Source organism: Garra rufa, chromosome 5 (genome assembly GCF_049309525.1).
Source record: "Garra rufa chromosome 5, GarRuf1.0, whole genome shotgun sequence".
Classification (NCBI taxonomy): Eukaryota; Metazoa; Chordata; class Actinopteri; order Cypriniformes; family Cyprinidae; genus Garra; species Garra rufa.
Genome location: NC_133365.1, coordinates 14157426 through 14173692, shown reverse-complemented (window position 1 = coordinate 14173692; position 16267 = coordinate 14157426). Strand labels below are relative to the sequence as shown.

Below are 16267 nucleotides of genomic sequence, written 5' to 3'. Positions count from 1 at the left end.
AAAACAGCTTTGACCAAAAGATCGATTGGGATTTAAGAGTCCATATTGGTTCATAAAAATGAGAATCTAGTAAAATCTGAAAAAAAGGTTTGTTTTTTGTTTTTAGTGTCCTCCGCTGTCACTTCGGGGTGTGGAGTTGAACACGAAAGTGACACACAGTCTCTGTTCATCTGTTCTTTTTAAAATAAATGCGTAAGCCTATATCGTCCTGCAGGTTCATAATTAAAAATAAAAATGTAAACAAAAATAAAAGCAATTAAACATGTTATTATAATTAAAATGACGGACAATGTTAAAGTTTAATGAACCTCTGGGTGGGACATTGTCATGGCCAGTTTTTTTCCCTAAGACCTCAGATTGAACAATTTTTATTTTTTCTTTAGTACGTGTTAGAGTGATATAATGTAGCATCAATATCATTATTTATTAATCAAAACAGTAAACAATCATATTAAATGATTTATCCATAATGTATTAATGAGGCATGTCTTAACCATTTGTGAAATTACAATCATCATGTTTGCAAAACTCCAATTGTCTCAATCTCTCTTTAAAGCAAAGTGATGCCCAGATTTAAAAGAAAACAAGCAAAGTTTTTGCGCACATGAAACCATTAATCAAACAATTGGGATGGATGGCAAATCTCAGTGCAATATAAATGAGTATAAATCAAACAGTTCTCTACAGTTCAAGTGTAATTCAATTGGAAGACTGAACAGAAGTAAAAATGTCATTTGCATTTACAAATAAAAAGGTCTCAGAAACATTCTTCATTCAATGTAATGTTATTTAATGTTTCTTTTTTTTTCTTTTTAAGAGCACTTCAAACCAGAGTACTCAAATATTGTCAATAGGGTTAATAGGTGGAGAGGCAATGGGATTGTGATGCTGTGATAAACATTATATGTTATTTACACCCTACTGTGCATATTTGAATGAAAAATATGTTCATTGTGCAGAGATGATGTGCTCTAGTGACTTGTGTAGGCTGACATAGAAAGGTCTTATACTGTATATACACATTCCTTGTGTTAATCATAAAAGCAGGTCATGGACACGTGTTGAATAAAAACAGAATAAAAGCAGTTACAAATACATTTCTGATTTTCTTTTAGAAAAGTCATCCAAGGCTATATGTTCAGTAGAAACTACAGGCTGAGGCAAACTATTCCCAGCTATGAAACATACATGCACAATCACACTCTGAGATTTCTTCATAGCGTCTGACAAGAGAAATGAATGAAGCAAGACCTCCCAATGGTATAAAGCAATCAAAACCCAGCTCTAAGCTCTCCGAGTTAGAATGGGGGAGCATGAGTGCTTTTACATTATTTAGTGATGTTTATATTGGGTTAAATACAATGAAATAAGAAATCAAATACTGTACTGTGACACACCACTAGCTTTCATTTCAGTGAAAAATACTACAGTCATTGTGAGAAGTCTTAAAAACAGTTTGAATCCTGGATCAAGGACCTTTCCTGATCCCATCCCTCTTTCTCTATCCCATTTCGCTTCTTGTCTGCTCTACACTATTCTATCACAATAAAGGCAAAAAATGGCCAGTTTTGAAGACTAACTAGTCACATGTAATGGAATTATATAATTTAAGTACAAAATAAATGTAACTGTAATCTGTTACAGTTACTAAGAAAAGTGTGTAATTAAATTACAGTTACTTATAAAATGGTAATGATTACAAAGGGGTTACATCAATGTTTCAGGAGTTCAAGACATAATAGTACACATGTTCATTCAATAACAGTTTTATTTCCTATTTGGGTTAGTGTATATGCTTTGCTTTTTAAATTAAGGCATTGTTAGATGCCAGTGTTTCCTGTCATACAGTAGCTATGCAAAAATTTGATTTCAAAAAATAGTATCATAGCTATTAAAATAAATCTTATGATTTTTATTCAGTATTTAACATCAGGTCAATCTCAAAGTAAAAAGAGATGCTAAGTCTGATTTTGTGATGGCCGTTTTAAAATTATTATAATTAAGGACTTTTAATGAAGGATTTGACAGTCTGACAGTAATCAGTGTTGAGTAACCTTGCTTGCTTTAAATGTTTGAAAATGATTAATTTAGAAAAAAATAGAAATTTAAATTCAGAAAAGTAATCAAAAAGTAATCAAGTGTAATCAGTTACATTACTTTAATAAAGTAATGGCAATAGTTACACTACTTACTACATTTTTAAACAGGGCAACTTGTAATCTGTAACCTTTTACATTTTCAAAGTAACCTTGCCTTCTCACTGAAATGGCGAAAATAAACAGTTTAAATTCGACTTACTGTGGTTGCGTACAGTCCTGTAAGTTACACATTCTTCGAATAGGTTTGGGTTTCTTGTTGACGTCACAATAGTCTCTGTGCACCATCTTGTTGTCACCTTTTTTACGACACCCATATTTGGTGTACTGGAATCCTAAAGATTAAATAAAATAAAAGAGCAAAAAGAAACGCATAATGTTACCAGTCATTAACAATCTGGGTGGCCAGAACAAAATTCTAAAATTAGAATAGGGCAGTATTTTGTCCGAGATACAACTATTTGAAAATCTAGAACCTGAGGGTGCAAAAAAATCTAAATATTGAGAAAATTGCCTTTAAAGTTGTCCAAATGAAGTTCTTAGCAATGCATATTACTAAACAAAAATTAAGTTTTGATATATTCACGGTAGAGAAAATTGATAATTGACCCATACAATGTATTTTTGGCTATTGCTACAAATATACCCATGCTAATTATGACTGGTTTTGTCGTCACAGGGTCACATATCTAACACCCGTTTCATAATGCATACATACAGTATACTCACATATGGCTATAATATATACTAGACAGCAAATCTCAGTTCAACAGCTTGATTGCATTGCATCAGTGCAAAATGTAAACTACATTATATTATGAACAACATTAAGATAATCTAAATGTTAAAGTCATGATTTTCAAAAAAAGTTGCTTTGAAATACTGTGCTTTGTGAAAAGTGCTATACAAATAAATGTATATATCTGAGTAACCTAGAAAAGCTGAAAGATCATACAAAGTAAACATTACCTCCAGCACAAGGTCTTGAACACTGTGACCAGCTCTTCAAAGCCCACTCATATGTGTCCTCCTGAATGACGTTATTGTTGTTAAGGGGCACTGAATCTTCGTGGATGATGTATTTGTACATTAGCGTGGACCTTGTCTCGTTGTCTTTAGGTATAATCTAATGAAGATGAGAAAGAATAAGATCAAAGTTTCAGAAATCGCAAAGTGATATTCACAGGCATTTGGTTGTGTACGCAGGGATTTAGCATTTGTTCATGAATATGTAAGAGTATGCAGATTTACGTGTTGCCCTCTGTGCGAAATGACTCAGACGAGGATCGGTTTAATTACATTTGAAAAACGAAACAAGCGTGACAAGCTTTACACCACATGCTTGTGAGTTGTTTCAAGGGCGACTAATTTTGCATTCATTTTACTTCTGTTGTAACTCGCAATTTCATGCGTGCTTTAGATATTTATATTATCATAATGATTCTTAGTTTCTTAATATGTCTGCAACCTGACATAAAATAATTATGAAGACAGACAATAGCATTCAGAAGTCAGCACATGCAATTTTAAATTTATTCAAAGTCATTTTTGCATTTTGTGATGGTGAGAAAAAGGTGGTGAACCCATTAAAATGGTAGAATCCCTGCATTCATTTGGCCTTAATTTGAGATAGTAACAACTAATGAAAAGTATGTGATTAAACATATCAGGCAGTGTATTTTGTCTACCGATTACATTCCCATTTGTCATTGTAAATTGAAATAGTAAGTGTAAATTGAAATAGCATTCGTATGAATCATGCACTGATCAGAAACAAATTTGTGTGTGGGTGTAAATGTGACAACATCATTACTAAAAATACTGGCCACTAATAATATCCAAGTGGAAGACAATCAACATTGTTTTTTCTCTGTCTAGGTTGTTGACTTCTACGCAAACAAGGCTTAAAACACATCTAAATATCTAGATGAAAAAAAGATGTATTTTCTAAATTGGCTGACATTGGTGTTCATAAATTTACCTTGTGGGGCATGGGAGGATATTAAAGAGAAAAATCACAGCATTCAAGTCAAATAATTTTAGCAGAACCAATTACTTCATTTAAACAATGGCATGGCAGCCTGAGACCTTAGATGGCTTGTGGTCATTAAAGAACTGATGAATTATAGACTACAGTAATACATTTTATCACAAATGTCAATATGTCTTTCCATAAGCTTATGCTTTATAAAAAAGTAGGTCATACCACACAAAAAGATTTTAAACAAGGAAATATTCAAGTGTAATTGCAAAGTGGATGTATAACGGTTGGGCTTTGACCAGTCAAAGCCTTCTACTTAATCTAGCCAAACTGTTGTGGCATGACCTGAAATTAGTTCAAGCGAGGGGGCTAAATTATAAGACTGGCCTGAAGCAAGACTGTAAAGAGAAATGAACCAACATAACCTCCCATTTCTAAATTCTAAAAAGTACATAAAAACATTTACGTATTTAAAAATGATGAACATATTTCTGTGTTGCTATACAAAATGACTACCAACCAAATTTTACCTTTTTTTTACTTTAAAGGTTGATGCCCACAGCGTATATCTCATTCAAAACAGTGATCACATCACCATTTAAAGTTTATCACAGGCTAAAGGCCTCTACAAAAGATGCCATGATTAAGCTTTTATTAAGCATGATTAACAAAACTCTTTTCTCTGACCACTCATAGAAAGCAATTTTTAAAATTAATGTATTTAGTATCTCAGCTGTTTCTCCTAGACAAAGCTTTAATTGAATAAAGAAATTCTGCATAAATTAAATTCGTGTATGCAACAATTATTTTTTACTCATTTTGTTGAGTTGTTTTCAACCTGATCTCATGACAAAATCGTAGCTGTGGGAACTTTTTCACTTTTTCGTACTGAAAAGTACATATCACTGCGGTTAACAACTGAAATGAACACTAGAGGTGGTAAAAAAGCAAACACTTGTAATAATTTTTGTACATAGCTCCATATGTTTCGTTTTCCAAGCATAACAAGCTTGCTCTGTAGCTCAGTCAGCACAAAATTTGACTTAGGATGCAGAATCCTTGTGAATGAATTTTGTAAAAAAATGACTCACAATGAAAGAGCTGAAAAATAAGAGATTGAAAAACTATTTTGTAAAAATTGGAGGGATCATACAAAATGCATGTTTATTTTATTTAGTATTTAGTATTTTGTAGTATTTATTTTTCAGCATTTTTGCATATTTGAACCCTTTTCAACAATGACTATGATTTTGAGATCCATCTTTTCACACTGAAGACAACTGAGGGACTCATATGCTCACTAATTCTTCAGAAGGAAAAACAATACATTTCTCTATACCATACTTGATTCTGATTGGTGAATTGCAGTAATCTTCAACCAATAATCTTCAACCAATAACAGGCACTTTCCCCACTACATTTAAGCAGGCCCGGGTAACCCCACTGCTCAAAAAACCTACACTTAACACTTCACTCATTGACAACTACAGACCTGTCTCCCTCCTTCCATTCATAGCAAAAACACTGGAACGAGCTGTCTTCAACCAGCTATCTTTATTTCTCACTCAGAACAACCTATTGGATGCTAACCAGTCAGGCTTCAGGAGTGGTCACTCAACTGAGACTGCGCTACTGTCTGTCACTGAATCCTTGCGGACTGCAAAAGCTGATTCCAAATCATCAGTACTTATTTTGTTGGACCTATCTCCAGCTTTTGACACGGTGAATCACCAGATCCTCCTGTCGACCCTCTCATCGCTGGGCATCACAGGGACACCACTTCACTGGTTCAAATCCTACCTCTCTGGTAGGTCTTTCAGAGCGGCCTGGGGAGGTGAGGTATCTAAAACTCATCAACTGGTCACTGGGGTTCCTCAGGGATCAGTTCTTGGACCTCTCCTCTTCTCCATATACACTACATCTCTGGGTCCCATCATACAGGCACATGGCTTTTCCTACCATTGCTATGCTGATGACACACAGCTCTATCTTTCATTCAAACCAGATGATCCATCGGTAGCTGCACGGATCTCAGGCTGCCTGGCGAATATCTCTGCATGGATGAAGGAGCACCATCTACAGCTCAATCTGGCAAACACGGAGCTCCTTGTCTTTCCTGCCACTCCAACTCTACAGCATGACTTCACCATCCAGTTAGGTTCATCAACAATTACCCCATCGACTTCAGCCAGAAATCTTGGTGTAATCTTTGATGACAAATTAACTTTCAAAGACCACATTGCTAAAACTGCTCGATCTTGCAGGTTTGCGTTGTACAACATCAGAAAGATCAGGCCCTTCCTAACAGAGCATGCTGCACAACTCCTCGTCCAGGCCCTGGTTATTTCTAGGCTGGACTACTGCAATGCTCTTTTAGCTGGTCTTCCAGCATGTACAATCAGACCTCTACAAATGATTCAGAATGCAGCAGCACGGCTGGTCTTCAATGAGCCCACAAAGGCCCATGTCTCACCTCTCTTTATATCCCTGCACTGGCTACCGATTACAGCACGCATCAAATTCAAGACACTGATGCTGGCATATAGGACAGTCACCGGCTCTTCACCTGCCTACCTCCGTTCACTACTACACATCTACACTCCTTCCAGAAGTCTGAGATCCTCTAGTGAAAGATGCCTCATTGTACCACCACAGAGAGGCATGAAATCACTTTCCAGAACATTCTCGGTCACTGTTCCTGCCTGGTGGAACGTTCTTCCCACACCTATCCAGAATGCTGCCTCCTTAACAGTTTTCAAACGACTGCTAAAAACCCATCTTTTTCAAATCTATCTGACCCAATAAAAAAAAAAAAAAAAAAAAAAAATCTTTCTTGATCTTGTCTTTATAGCATGTACTCATATAACAATGCCTGATGTATGGTATTTTCGAGCACTTCCCGCTTCGATCTGACTCTTAGGATGAATCGCTTGCTGTTCTCCCCAATTGTAAGTCGCTTTGGATAAAAGCGTCCGCCAAATGAATAAATGTAAAATGTAAATGTAAATGTAATAATTTTTGCATAACAACTGCTAAACTCATTGATGTCCCTCAACAATCTGTGTTAGTAACGTATATATGTGGATCAGATTCACAAACAACTTCTGAAAAATAAAAGCTGCAAATGTCAGCTTTACACTTCTGTCAGAAATGTCCATAAGGGAAAAGAACTGTGCCGCTTTGAGTCTAGATTTTCTGATGAACATGGGGGAAAAATCGACTGTCATCAGCTGTGACTTTGTATACAGTATATTGTGAGGCATGATGAGCAACAGCATGTACTGTGTGTGGAGGAGGTGTAGTGCTCTCTGGATGTATCACACACAAACACAAACTCTTCTAAGACTGTGCTTACTCTACTTCACACTCTGCAGTGCTGTAGTTTTTTAGCCTCATTCTATTTTTATCTTGCCATGGCAAGTCATGATTAGCGAGCCTTGCATTTTCATTAACATACTTATTTAAATGATGGACTGTTCAGCATAATCCATAATTATTCCATAATTCCTTCCTACCAACCAAAGAATGAATACTGAAAGTTTAAATACCAAAAAGGGAAGGAAATGCATATCGCCTCTTTGTCTTTGAACATCTGTGAATGTGAAGAGAGGCGTTCATTCCTTGCTCACATGCAACTAGAGAAAATTACATGTAAATTACACAGTGGTTGCTATGGCCAACCAAACAATTTACATCCCATTGAGTTCTGAACTCAATTAAGGAAATCAGAGGGAATATATATGTTGCTGCGCAACTAGCCTTTGACAAAGGGGTAAATACTAAATTTGAACCATGTTGCACCTTCTTAGAAGCATGAATAAAGAAAGTGATAAGAGAGAACATAAGGAGGACACAGTAGGCACAATAGGCACAAAGACTATATGTACATCTAAAATGTGTGTATATACACACACACACACACACACATATATATATATATATATATATATATATATATATATAGTCTTTGTGCCTATTGTGCCTATATATATACAGGCGTAGTCGTGGCCAAGAGGTTAAGGCGATGGGCTTGAAATCCATTGGGGTCTCCCCGCGCAGGTTTGTACCCTGCTGACTACGGGTGGGCATTCACCCTATTCTCCTTTAAAAAAAAAAAAACAGGCCTAATGGTTAGAGAGTCGGACTTGTAACCCAAAGGTTGTGAGTTCGAGTCTCAGGTCCGGCAGGGATTGTAGGTGGGGGAGTGAATCACCAGCGCTCTCTCCACCCTCAATACCACGACTGAGGTGAGTCCCTTGAGCAAGGCACCGAACCCCCAACTGCTCCCCGGGCGCCGCAGCAATAGCAATATGGCTGCTCACTGCTCCAGGTGTGTGTTACGGTGTGTGTGAGTGCACTTGGATGGGTTAAATGCAGAGCACAAATTCCTAGTATGGGTCACCATACTTGACGTCACCTCCTCCTTTTCCTTTATATACTGTATACTCACAGTGAAAAAATATACTTTGATCTCCTGCTTTTGTACATTTGACCCCTTTGCAAAACATGACCTAGTACTTGGTGGCAAAACCCTTGTTGGCAATCACAGAAGCCAGACGTTTCTTGTAGTTGGCCACCAGGTTTGCACACATCTCAGGAGGGATTTTTGCCCCACTCCTCTTTGCAGATCTTCTCCAAGTTATTAGGGTTTCGAGGCTGACATTTGACAACTCAAACCTTCAGCTCCCTCCACAGATTTTCTATAGGACCTTAATGTCCTGCTTCTTGAGACACTTCTTTGTTGCCTTGGCCGTGTGTTTTGATGTGGTGCAGTTGTCCTGTCCCCTTAGCAGAAAAACACCCCCAAAGCTAGGGGTGGGAATCGCTAGGCACCTCATGATTCGTTTCGATTACGATTTAGAGGGCTTAAATGAGATTTTCTGGAATTTTGTTATTGTGTCTTTTTCTGTTCAAATAACATTTACATTTACATTTATTCATTTGACAGACGCTTTTATCCAAAGCGACTTAAAATTGGGGAGAACAACAAGCGATTCATCCTAAGAGGCGAATAAACCTACCATTAAAATTATAGACTGATAATTTCTTTGTCAGTGGGCAAACATACAAATTCAGCAGATGATCAAATAATTTTTCCCCTCTCTATATACACACACACACACCTTAAATTTCAGTTTTTCACATAAAGACATAAAGTAAATGTGTTGAAAAGGGAAATGCCTATAAAATCATGCCTTAGGCCGTGTTCACACTTGGCGTCTTTTTTGACAAGAAAAAGTTGACTAGGGCGTTTTTTTAGTAAAAAAAAAAGCTGGCAGTGTTCTGTTACAAAAAGCAGCCGAGTGCGTCTTTTGTTGCTATAACAACAGCTGCAACAGTAGCGTAGTGCTGTGTGGTGAAGAAATGTCGAGAAAGAGCCTCTTTGTGATGTATATTACGATAGAGTTGTTTACTAATATCATACAACTCCTTGTGCTCCGAAACTAGTACGATAAGTTTATCTACCGGCAACTTCTCCATTTTTTTCTTGTTGTTTTTGTTGTTATGGAAATGATAGGTCCCGCTACTCGCTTGTCATTGGTCAGCTGTCAAAAAAGCGCTTGACGTAGGGTGTTTTCTTCAAAAAAGTTCAACTTTTTTCAACTTAAAAAGACGCTCTGAGCTGCAGAAAAAGATGCCGGCGGTGGCGTTTAAAAAAAGCGCTAGGGCTTTTTTGAAAAGACGGTTTACTCCATAGGATTAGAATGTAAAACAGACGCTGGCAGTTTGGAAAAGGACGGCAAGTGTGAACACGGCCTTAAAATGTTCATACATATTCTGCTCATTAAGGTTACATATTTTCATGAAATATGTATCCTTAAAATAATACAATAAACAATAAACTCTGAAAACTAAAATAAATAATTTAAATGGTAATTTAAGCATCATGGCATTATAATGTATAGTATTCAAATAAATATTCATTTTTACTAGTGTTATTAAATAGTAACTAAATGAACATCAGATGACAGCAAAAATATTTCAGATGTTAAAATGGCGGAAGCCAGGCTCAAAATTAAATATCCAGTATTGGTTTAAACTAAATATAAATAAATAAAAATACAATTATTGGCCAAAATTCTGCCTATATGTCTAGCAATGGTAATAGTTATATTTATTACATTATTTCATATCTCATTTTAAGCCTAAAATTTGATTTAAGAAAGTTGTATTTACCAGAATGACAATTGCATCATGTAGTGGACCATCAGTGTGAAGAGTCTCGACATCGTCCTCAATGAGGTAGTCCCACTCCACTCCCATCTCGATGAAGCGCCGAGATCTTGCATCTTCTCCCTTGCCATTGAGAACGTAATGTCCGGTTGCCTGGTTCTTGATAGCTGCAATCAGTGATTAATTACAACTCTTCAACAGTTCAGGGATATGAAGTTAACAGAATGATCTGGATCACTCTGTTCAATTGAGCCATTGTATCAGCCATCAAATCAGACAATTATCTGTCAAAACAATGAGCTTTTTACTTTGCCATTTCAATGTCTAAAAGCTTCTTTTCAGCTTTTTTTTTCAGAAACAAGATGCTAGTATTATATGCTGTTGAACTACTGTGTGACACAATGACATAATGACATGTATAAGTAGTGACACAGTCTGGCTCAGAGCATGAGAGCAATTGGTTGGTCATTCACTTGAATGTCAATGGTGATTACAAGGAAAGCTGCACACACATCAAGACAATCACCATTGCTGCAAGTCATCAAATGTCACTTGTATTGTGAAAAATAAGATTAGTTTCCAGAACATTAACTTTAAAGTACACTGTCTAGAATGTTAAAATAATAATAATGGATAAAGTATGAGGCAGGACTGTGCGGAAGATCTGATGCAATGAAATCAAAATTGACCTTTGATTTCCCACATTTAGCATAATAAGTTTTCGTTTCTTTTTTCATGTTTATCTAAAAATCAGAATTCTGACTTTTTCCCCCAGAATTGTGAGATATAAAGTAAGACGAGAATTCAGAATTTAGTTCCGAGTTTACATTTTACAAATCTTAATTTCGCAATTCGGACTTTATAACATGCAATTGCGAGCTATAAACTGAGAACACATCATTCTTTTTTTCCCCCTCAAAATTGGAACCCTTTAACACGCAATTGTGAGTTTATTTCTCAATTCTAAGAAATAAAATCAGAATTGCAAGAAAAAAGTCAGAATTGTGACTTTATATCTTTCAATTCTGACTTCATTTCTCAGAACTGCAAGTTTATATCTCACAAATCTGACTTTATAACTTGTAATTGCGAGTTTATGTCTCACAATTCTGAGAAAAAAGTCAGAATTGCAAGAAAAAAGTCTGAACTGTGAGATATAACCTTTTTTCATAGAATTGAGATATAAACTCACAATTGCATTAAGAGGTTAAAGTCCTGATGTGTTCTCAGTTTATAACTCTCAATTGCGTGTTATTAAATTATTTGTAAATTTGTAAAATATAAACAGTTCTGAGATTCAGAATTCTAGTCTGGCAATTTTTACTTTTAAACTTGCAATTGCATTTATATCTCACAATTCTGAGAAAAAAGTCAAAATTTCAAGAAAAAACTTCAGAATTGCAAGAAAAAAAGGGCTTCCAGAGATATTTTACTTGTGATCTTTAAAGGAAGGAAAGTCACTTTTTTAGTGAATTTTAAGAATTTTAATTTTTGTGTGAATTATTCTTTAATAAAAATGGCTAATTTGTCCTGCTCATTTGACTGAAAATAGACTGAACTGAATAGACTGAATTTACATGTAACATACATGATTTAAATCATTCAATTACCATGCAAATAAATGTTTTTTTTAATCTTAATAATAAATCTAACAAATCTAATGGAGACAGATACATACCTACTGTAAGCTATAAGTATATACTATATTATATACTATAGCAGAAATCTAATTATTGCAATAAGTTAAGTTAAATGTATGGATAACTGGAAATAGAATTACCTTTGAAAGACTTCTTGGAAGATTAACTGGGGCAGTAAAGTAAGTCACTGAACAGCTTATCTAGCTAATTAAAATAAGGTTAGGTTTAATTAAAAGTTCAACTACCGAGGAGTAATATTCAAACACCCAAATTTATAGAGAAACACTTATAAAAAGGGGAATATTGTTGGAATAAAAGCACCTTGTTCAGTTATGTGCATTACAAAGTGATAATTGCTGTCAGTTTTGACTTTTCAAAATGAATAGAATAAAGAAAATGGGCCAATCAATGTATTTGTCTTTCCGTCTTTTAACTCTGCAGATAGAAGGGACACTGTAAAGCTCAAGACAAATTTTTCTTACTGTTGCTCAAAGAAAGCAAGCGTTTTTTGAAAAAGTAAGAACTAGCACTAAAAACTGACTTTCATTCGTATTCTGCATTGTAACTGTCTCCAGTATTAATATAGCATAAAGCCCAGAAATGCAATGGAGTAATGCTCACATTTCAATGGCAAACGGAGCTTCTCCATCAAAATGTGAATTAGCAGGTCAACCCATAAAGCATAGGTTGTCTCAGGATTTGTAATGGGTTTCTAGAATAGCACTTTTGATTTATGAGTTTAATAAAGCCTGTGGTTAACATCACTTTAAGAAACTTTCTTTTACATTAACACTCATGCCTTTGGCAGATGCATTTATCCAAAGCAACCTAAATTGCATTTAAGCACACATTTGAGCAGTTCTGTCTTTTTCTGGAAACCAAACCCATAGCTTTAGCATTGCTAGTGGCGTTCTATACTGTTTAAAGGTACAGTCCACTTTTTTTGGAAATAGGCTCATTCTCCAACTCCCCCCGAGTTAATAAGTTAAGTTTTACCATTTTGAAATCCATTCAGCTGTTTTCCTGTTCTGGCGATATCACTTTTAGCATAGCTTAGCATAGATCATTGAATCCTATTAGACCAATAACATCACGTTCAAAAATGACCAACAAGTTTAGATATTTTTCCCATTTAAAACTCTTCTGTAGTTATATCATGTACGAGTTAATCTGACGTTGTAACAAACTGCTGGTTTCATCTGGCCAGAGGAGAACTGGTCCCCCGACTGAGCCTGGTTTCTCCCAAGGTTGTTTTCTCCAATTCTGTCACCTGTGGTTCCTTGCCGCTGTCGCCTCTGGCTTGTTTAGTTGGGGACACTTTCCAGCGATATCGTATACTATTTGAACTGAACTGGATGATGATATCGCTGAATTCATTGATGAACTGCCTTTAACTGAAAATTGATTGTTTACAATAATGCGTTACTTACACACTATTGTGCTGTTTAAATATTGTGAAGTTGCTTTGACACAATCTGTATTGTTAAAAGCGCTATATAAATAAAGGTGACTTGACTTGACTTGACGAGTACGGTAAAAATCAACTTATTAACTCGGGGGGAGTTGGAGAATGAGTCTATTCGCAAAAAAAAGTGGAGTGGACCTATAAGCTACAGAAAGAGTCATGTTTTGTTGTACAACATTAACATTCATTGACTCATCAAAGCACGCTTTGGGTAGTTATAGCAACTTCTGCATTAAAACCACAACATGGTTTTAAAATGCATATTTTAGCTTCTTTATGTTGTGGAACAAAACATGAAACGTGATACTACTCTTAAATCAAAAGCCTCTATTCTAAAACCCACTTTCAAATTCCAAAATGAACCCAAGGCATGAAAATGCCCATTCTCTTTCTGGTTTTAGGATCACAATGCCACAGGCAAATTGTCGTAGACAGTGATTGTCTCTAAAATCAGTGAGTCTATTCTGTCTAATGCACTTGCAGGCAAATGCACAAGCTCTTTTATGTGAATACATTGGTGCAATGGATATGTATTGTAGTGATATGAATCCATTAAGCACAGCTACCCAGAACAGGCACAGAATACATAAACATGCATTTGGTCTTCTTGCTGTTCAGCTTGAGTAACATAAGGACAGATATCACTTACCAAGAATTTGAGGAGAAGCCTCATTTTCTTGTATGATCACATGTCTAGCCCCAGGAGGAATGTGAAACATCTTTAGGTAACCTTTGCGATAGTGGAAAAAGGCAAAAGGGAGAGATGGCAGAAGCAATTAGTTAGCTAAGAAGTTACTACGGTTTGATCTTTGCAGAGATGGGCATCACTAGAAGGCATTTCTACAGAAGTACATTACTAAAGCTTTCAGATTTGAACAGTTAGACTATTGCAACTGTCCATCAAGCCTACGAGACAAACATCAAAACATGACAGAAGGTTCCTAATCCATTCAGCTCATACATTCACACCCATGTGAATAGATGATGTATCCTCCAGAAGCTCAATGTCATGCGAAAATGAAGGCTGTGAATTATTGTTATATAAGGCTAATTAAAAAGGATGCTGAATGGCAGCGCCTTGAGTCATTTTGCAACACAAGAACACAAAAACACTAACTTTGCCTTCTCTATCAATGCCCATTCCTCTGCAAAGCATGATACCACTCACCCATCACATTTCTAGAATCCTCTGTTTTATTCAGATACACATTGCGAGCTCCTTTCGGCAGCAAGAAGGCTCCTCTTGTTTTCCCTTTAGGATAAAAAAGGTTTGTTACGTCATTTTGCCCTGCACTCTTTGTCATTGACATGTTAAATGCCTCTAAACCCAAGCCGGTCTCTAGCAGCATGGCACCTGTCTGAGACACGAGTGTGACGTAAAAAGGTGGCTGGGAGTCTAATCGTTGCAGTGGTTGATCAAATCACTTAAGACTATGTCTGCTGGGAGGTTTTATCACCGATTAATATGGGCAGGAAGACACTGACAGAGAAAGATGGGACTGCTGGGTAATCCTAATAGAGTTCAAATGAGGTTAGAGTGCATGCCTAAAAGGAGCAGGAAAGAAATAGGGTTGAGGAGAAGAGATTAAAGAAGATGGACAGAAAAAATGGTCGGTGTGTTATGATGGAGCAGGAGGGATGTGGTACACTATATGTGTGAGGGAGAGAAAGGAGAGAGCATTTTTATATACTATTCCCATTAGATTTATTTGGTTTCATGATATTTATATATTATACATTTTCTAAATTAGAAATATGGACTTCTTTGATTAAGATCTCCAGGACACTTACTCACAGTTCCACAGAAGAAACACAAGCATACAGGTTTGGAATTATATGAGGGTGAGTAAATGATTTCAATGTTTTTTTTTTTTTTAACTATTCTTTACTGTAAGAATAGTCTTCAATTGGTATTTGGCCAACTTAAGTCAAATCTTTAAGGAAGATTCTGAGTCTATCATTAGAGAAAATTATTTTAAGGTTTCCCTTATTTTGTAAAAAAGGGAAAAAAAACTACAGTAATGTACTTACAGTGGATGCTTCGCTATAACGTATAGCAAAGCAAACTAACTAAACAAATTAAAATCGATGGTACATTACATATAATTGCATAATTACTGGGTTTAAAAAGTTGTTAAAAGTTTAAATAGTTAAATTTTATGATATCTATAACGGTCCACAAAATGCTGTTTACATGGAACAAATGTGACACAGGAATTTCATTGATAATGCAGAATCAAGGGTTTACACCTCAAGAGGATGAATTAAACAGATCAATTTTACTGAATAATTCAATTTTACTTCAATAATTCAAAATGTGACCTTCACATTTCTGCATTTACTATTCAATACATTTGCCCTATGGGCATCCACTGTAAGTACATTAATGTAATGGGTTTTTCTTTGAGTTTTATAAACAAAGCCTGGTAATAAAAGTTATTTTCTGGGGTAATTGACAGAATTCTTCAGATGCAGTCAAAAAAGTTTAATTTCTAACAGCTGCTGAATATTGCTTTAAAGCTACAAGCTACAGTTAATGCAAAACACAGCAGTACTACAGGAGAGAGGTTTAGGATTAGACAATATAGGATACTTGCAGGTTGTGTTTTCCAACACAGGGATTTCTTTTTGCGATCTCTTGCTTAACTTTTTTCCTGTTAGAAAAGTGATCAGTTGACAATAAAACAAGGTAGAGTTAGATAGAGAAAGGTCAAAATGCTGATTTAGTTCATGCAATCAATGAGTTGAATGTAGTAATGATAATAACAAAAGTAGAGGGTAAAGAATTGTCATTCAAATTTGTGATATAAAGCATACAATCACCCATTATGACACATTGTATGACAAAATCTGAATTTGAACATTATGCAAATTCTGGTTAGAGCCAGAATAAAACATCCATTCACTGTCA

At 35.7% G+C, this 16267-nt stretch overlaps 1 protein-coding gene and 1 non-coding gene across 2 annotated transcripts in view; one reads left to right on the top strand and one right to left on the bottom strand.

Annotated features, from left to right (window-relative positions):
* Nucleotides 1-16267, bottom strand: part of adamts3 (ADAM metallopeptidase with thrombospondin type 1 motif, 3) — a 97113-nt gene that overhangs the window by 16742 nt on the left and 64104 nt on the right. Inside the window, exons 9-13 of the mRNA XM_073839532.1 lie at nucleotides 14525-14608; nucleotides 14006-14086; nucleotides 10255-10418; nucleotides 3066-3222; nucleotides 2299-2431 (exon numbers count right to left, since the gene is read on the bottom strand). Coding sequence (XP_073695633.1) covers nucleotides 2299-2431; nucleotides 3066-3222; nucleotides 10255-10418; nucleotides 14006-14086; nucleotides 14525-14608 — 619 coding nt within the window. The remainder of the gene's footprint in view (nucleotides 1-2298; nucleotides 2432-3065; nucleotides 3223-10254; nucleotides 10419-14005; nucleotides 14087-14524; nucleotides 14609-16267) is intronic.
* Nucleotides 8076-8157, top strand: trnas-uga (transfer RNA serine (anticodon UGA)). Its single transcript has one exon. It is a non-coding gene; the product is annotated as a tRNA-Ser (tRNA).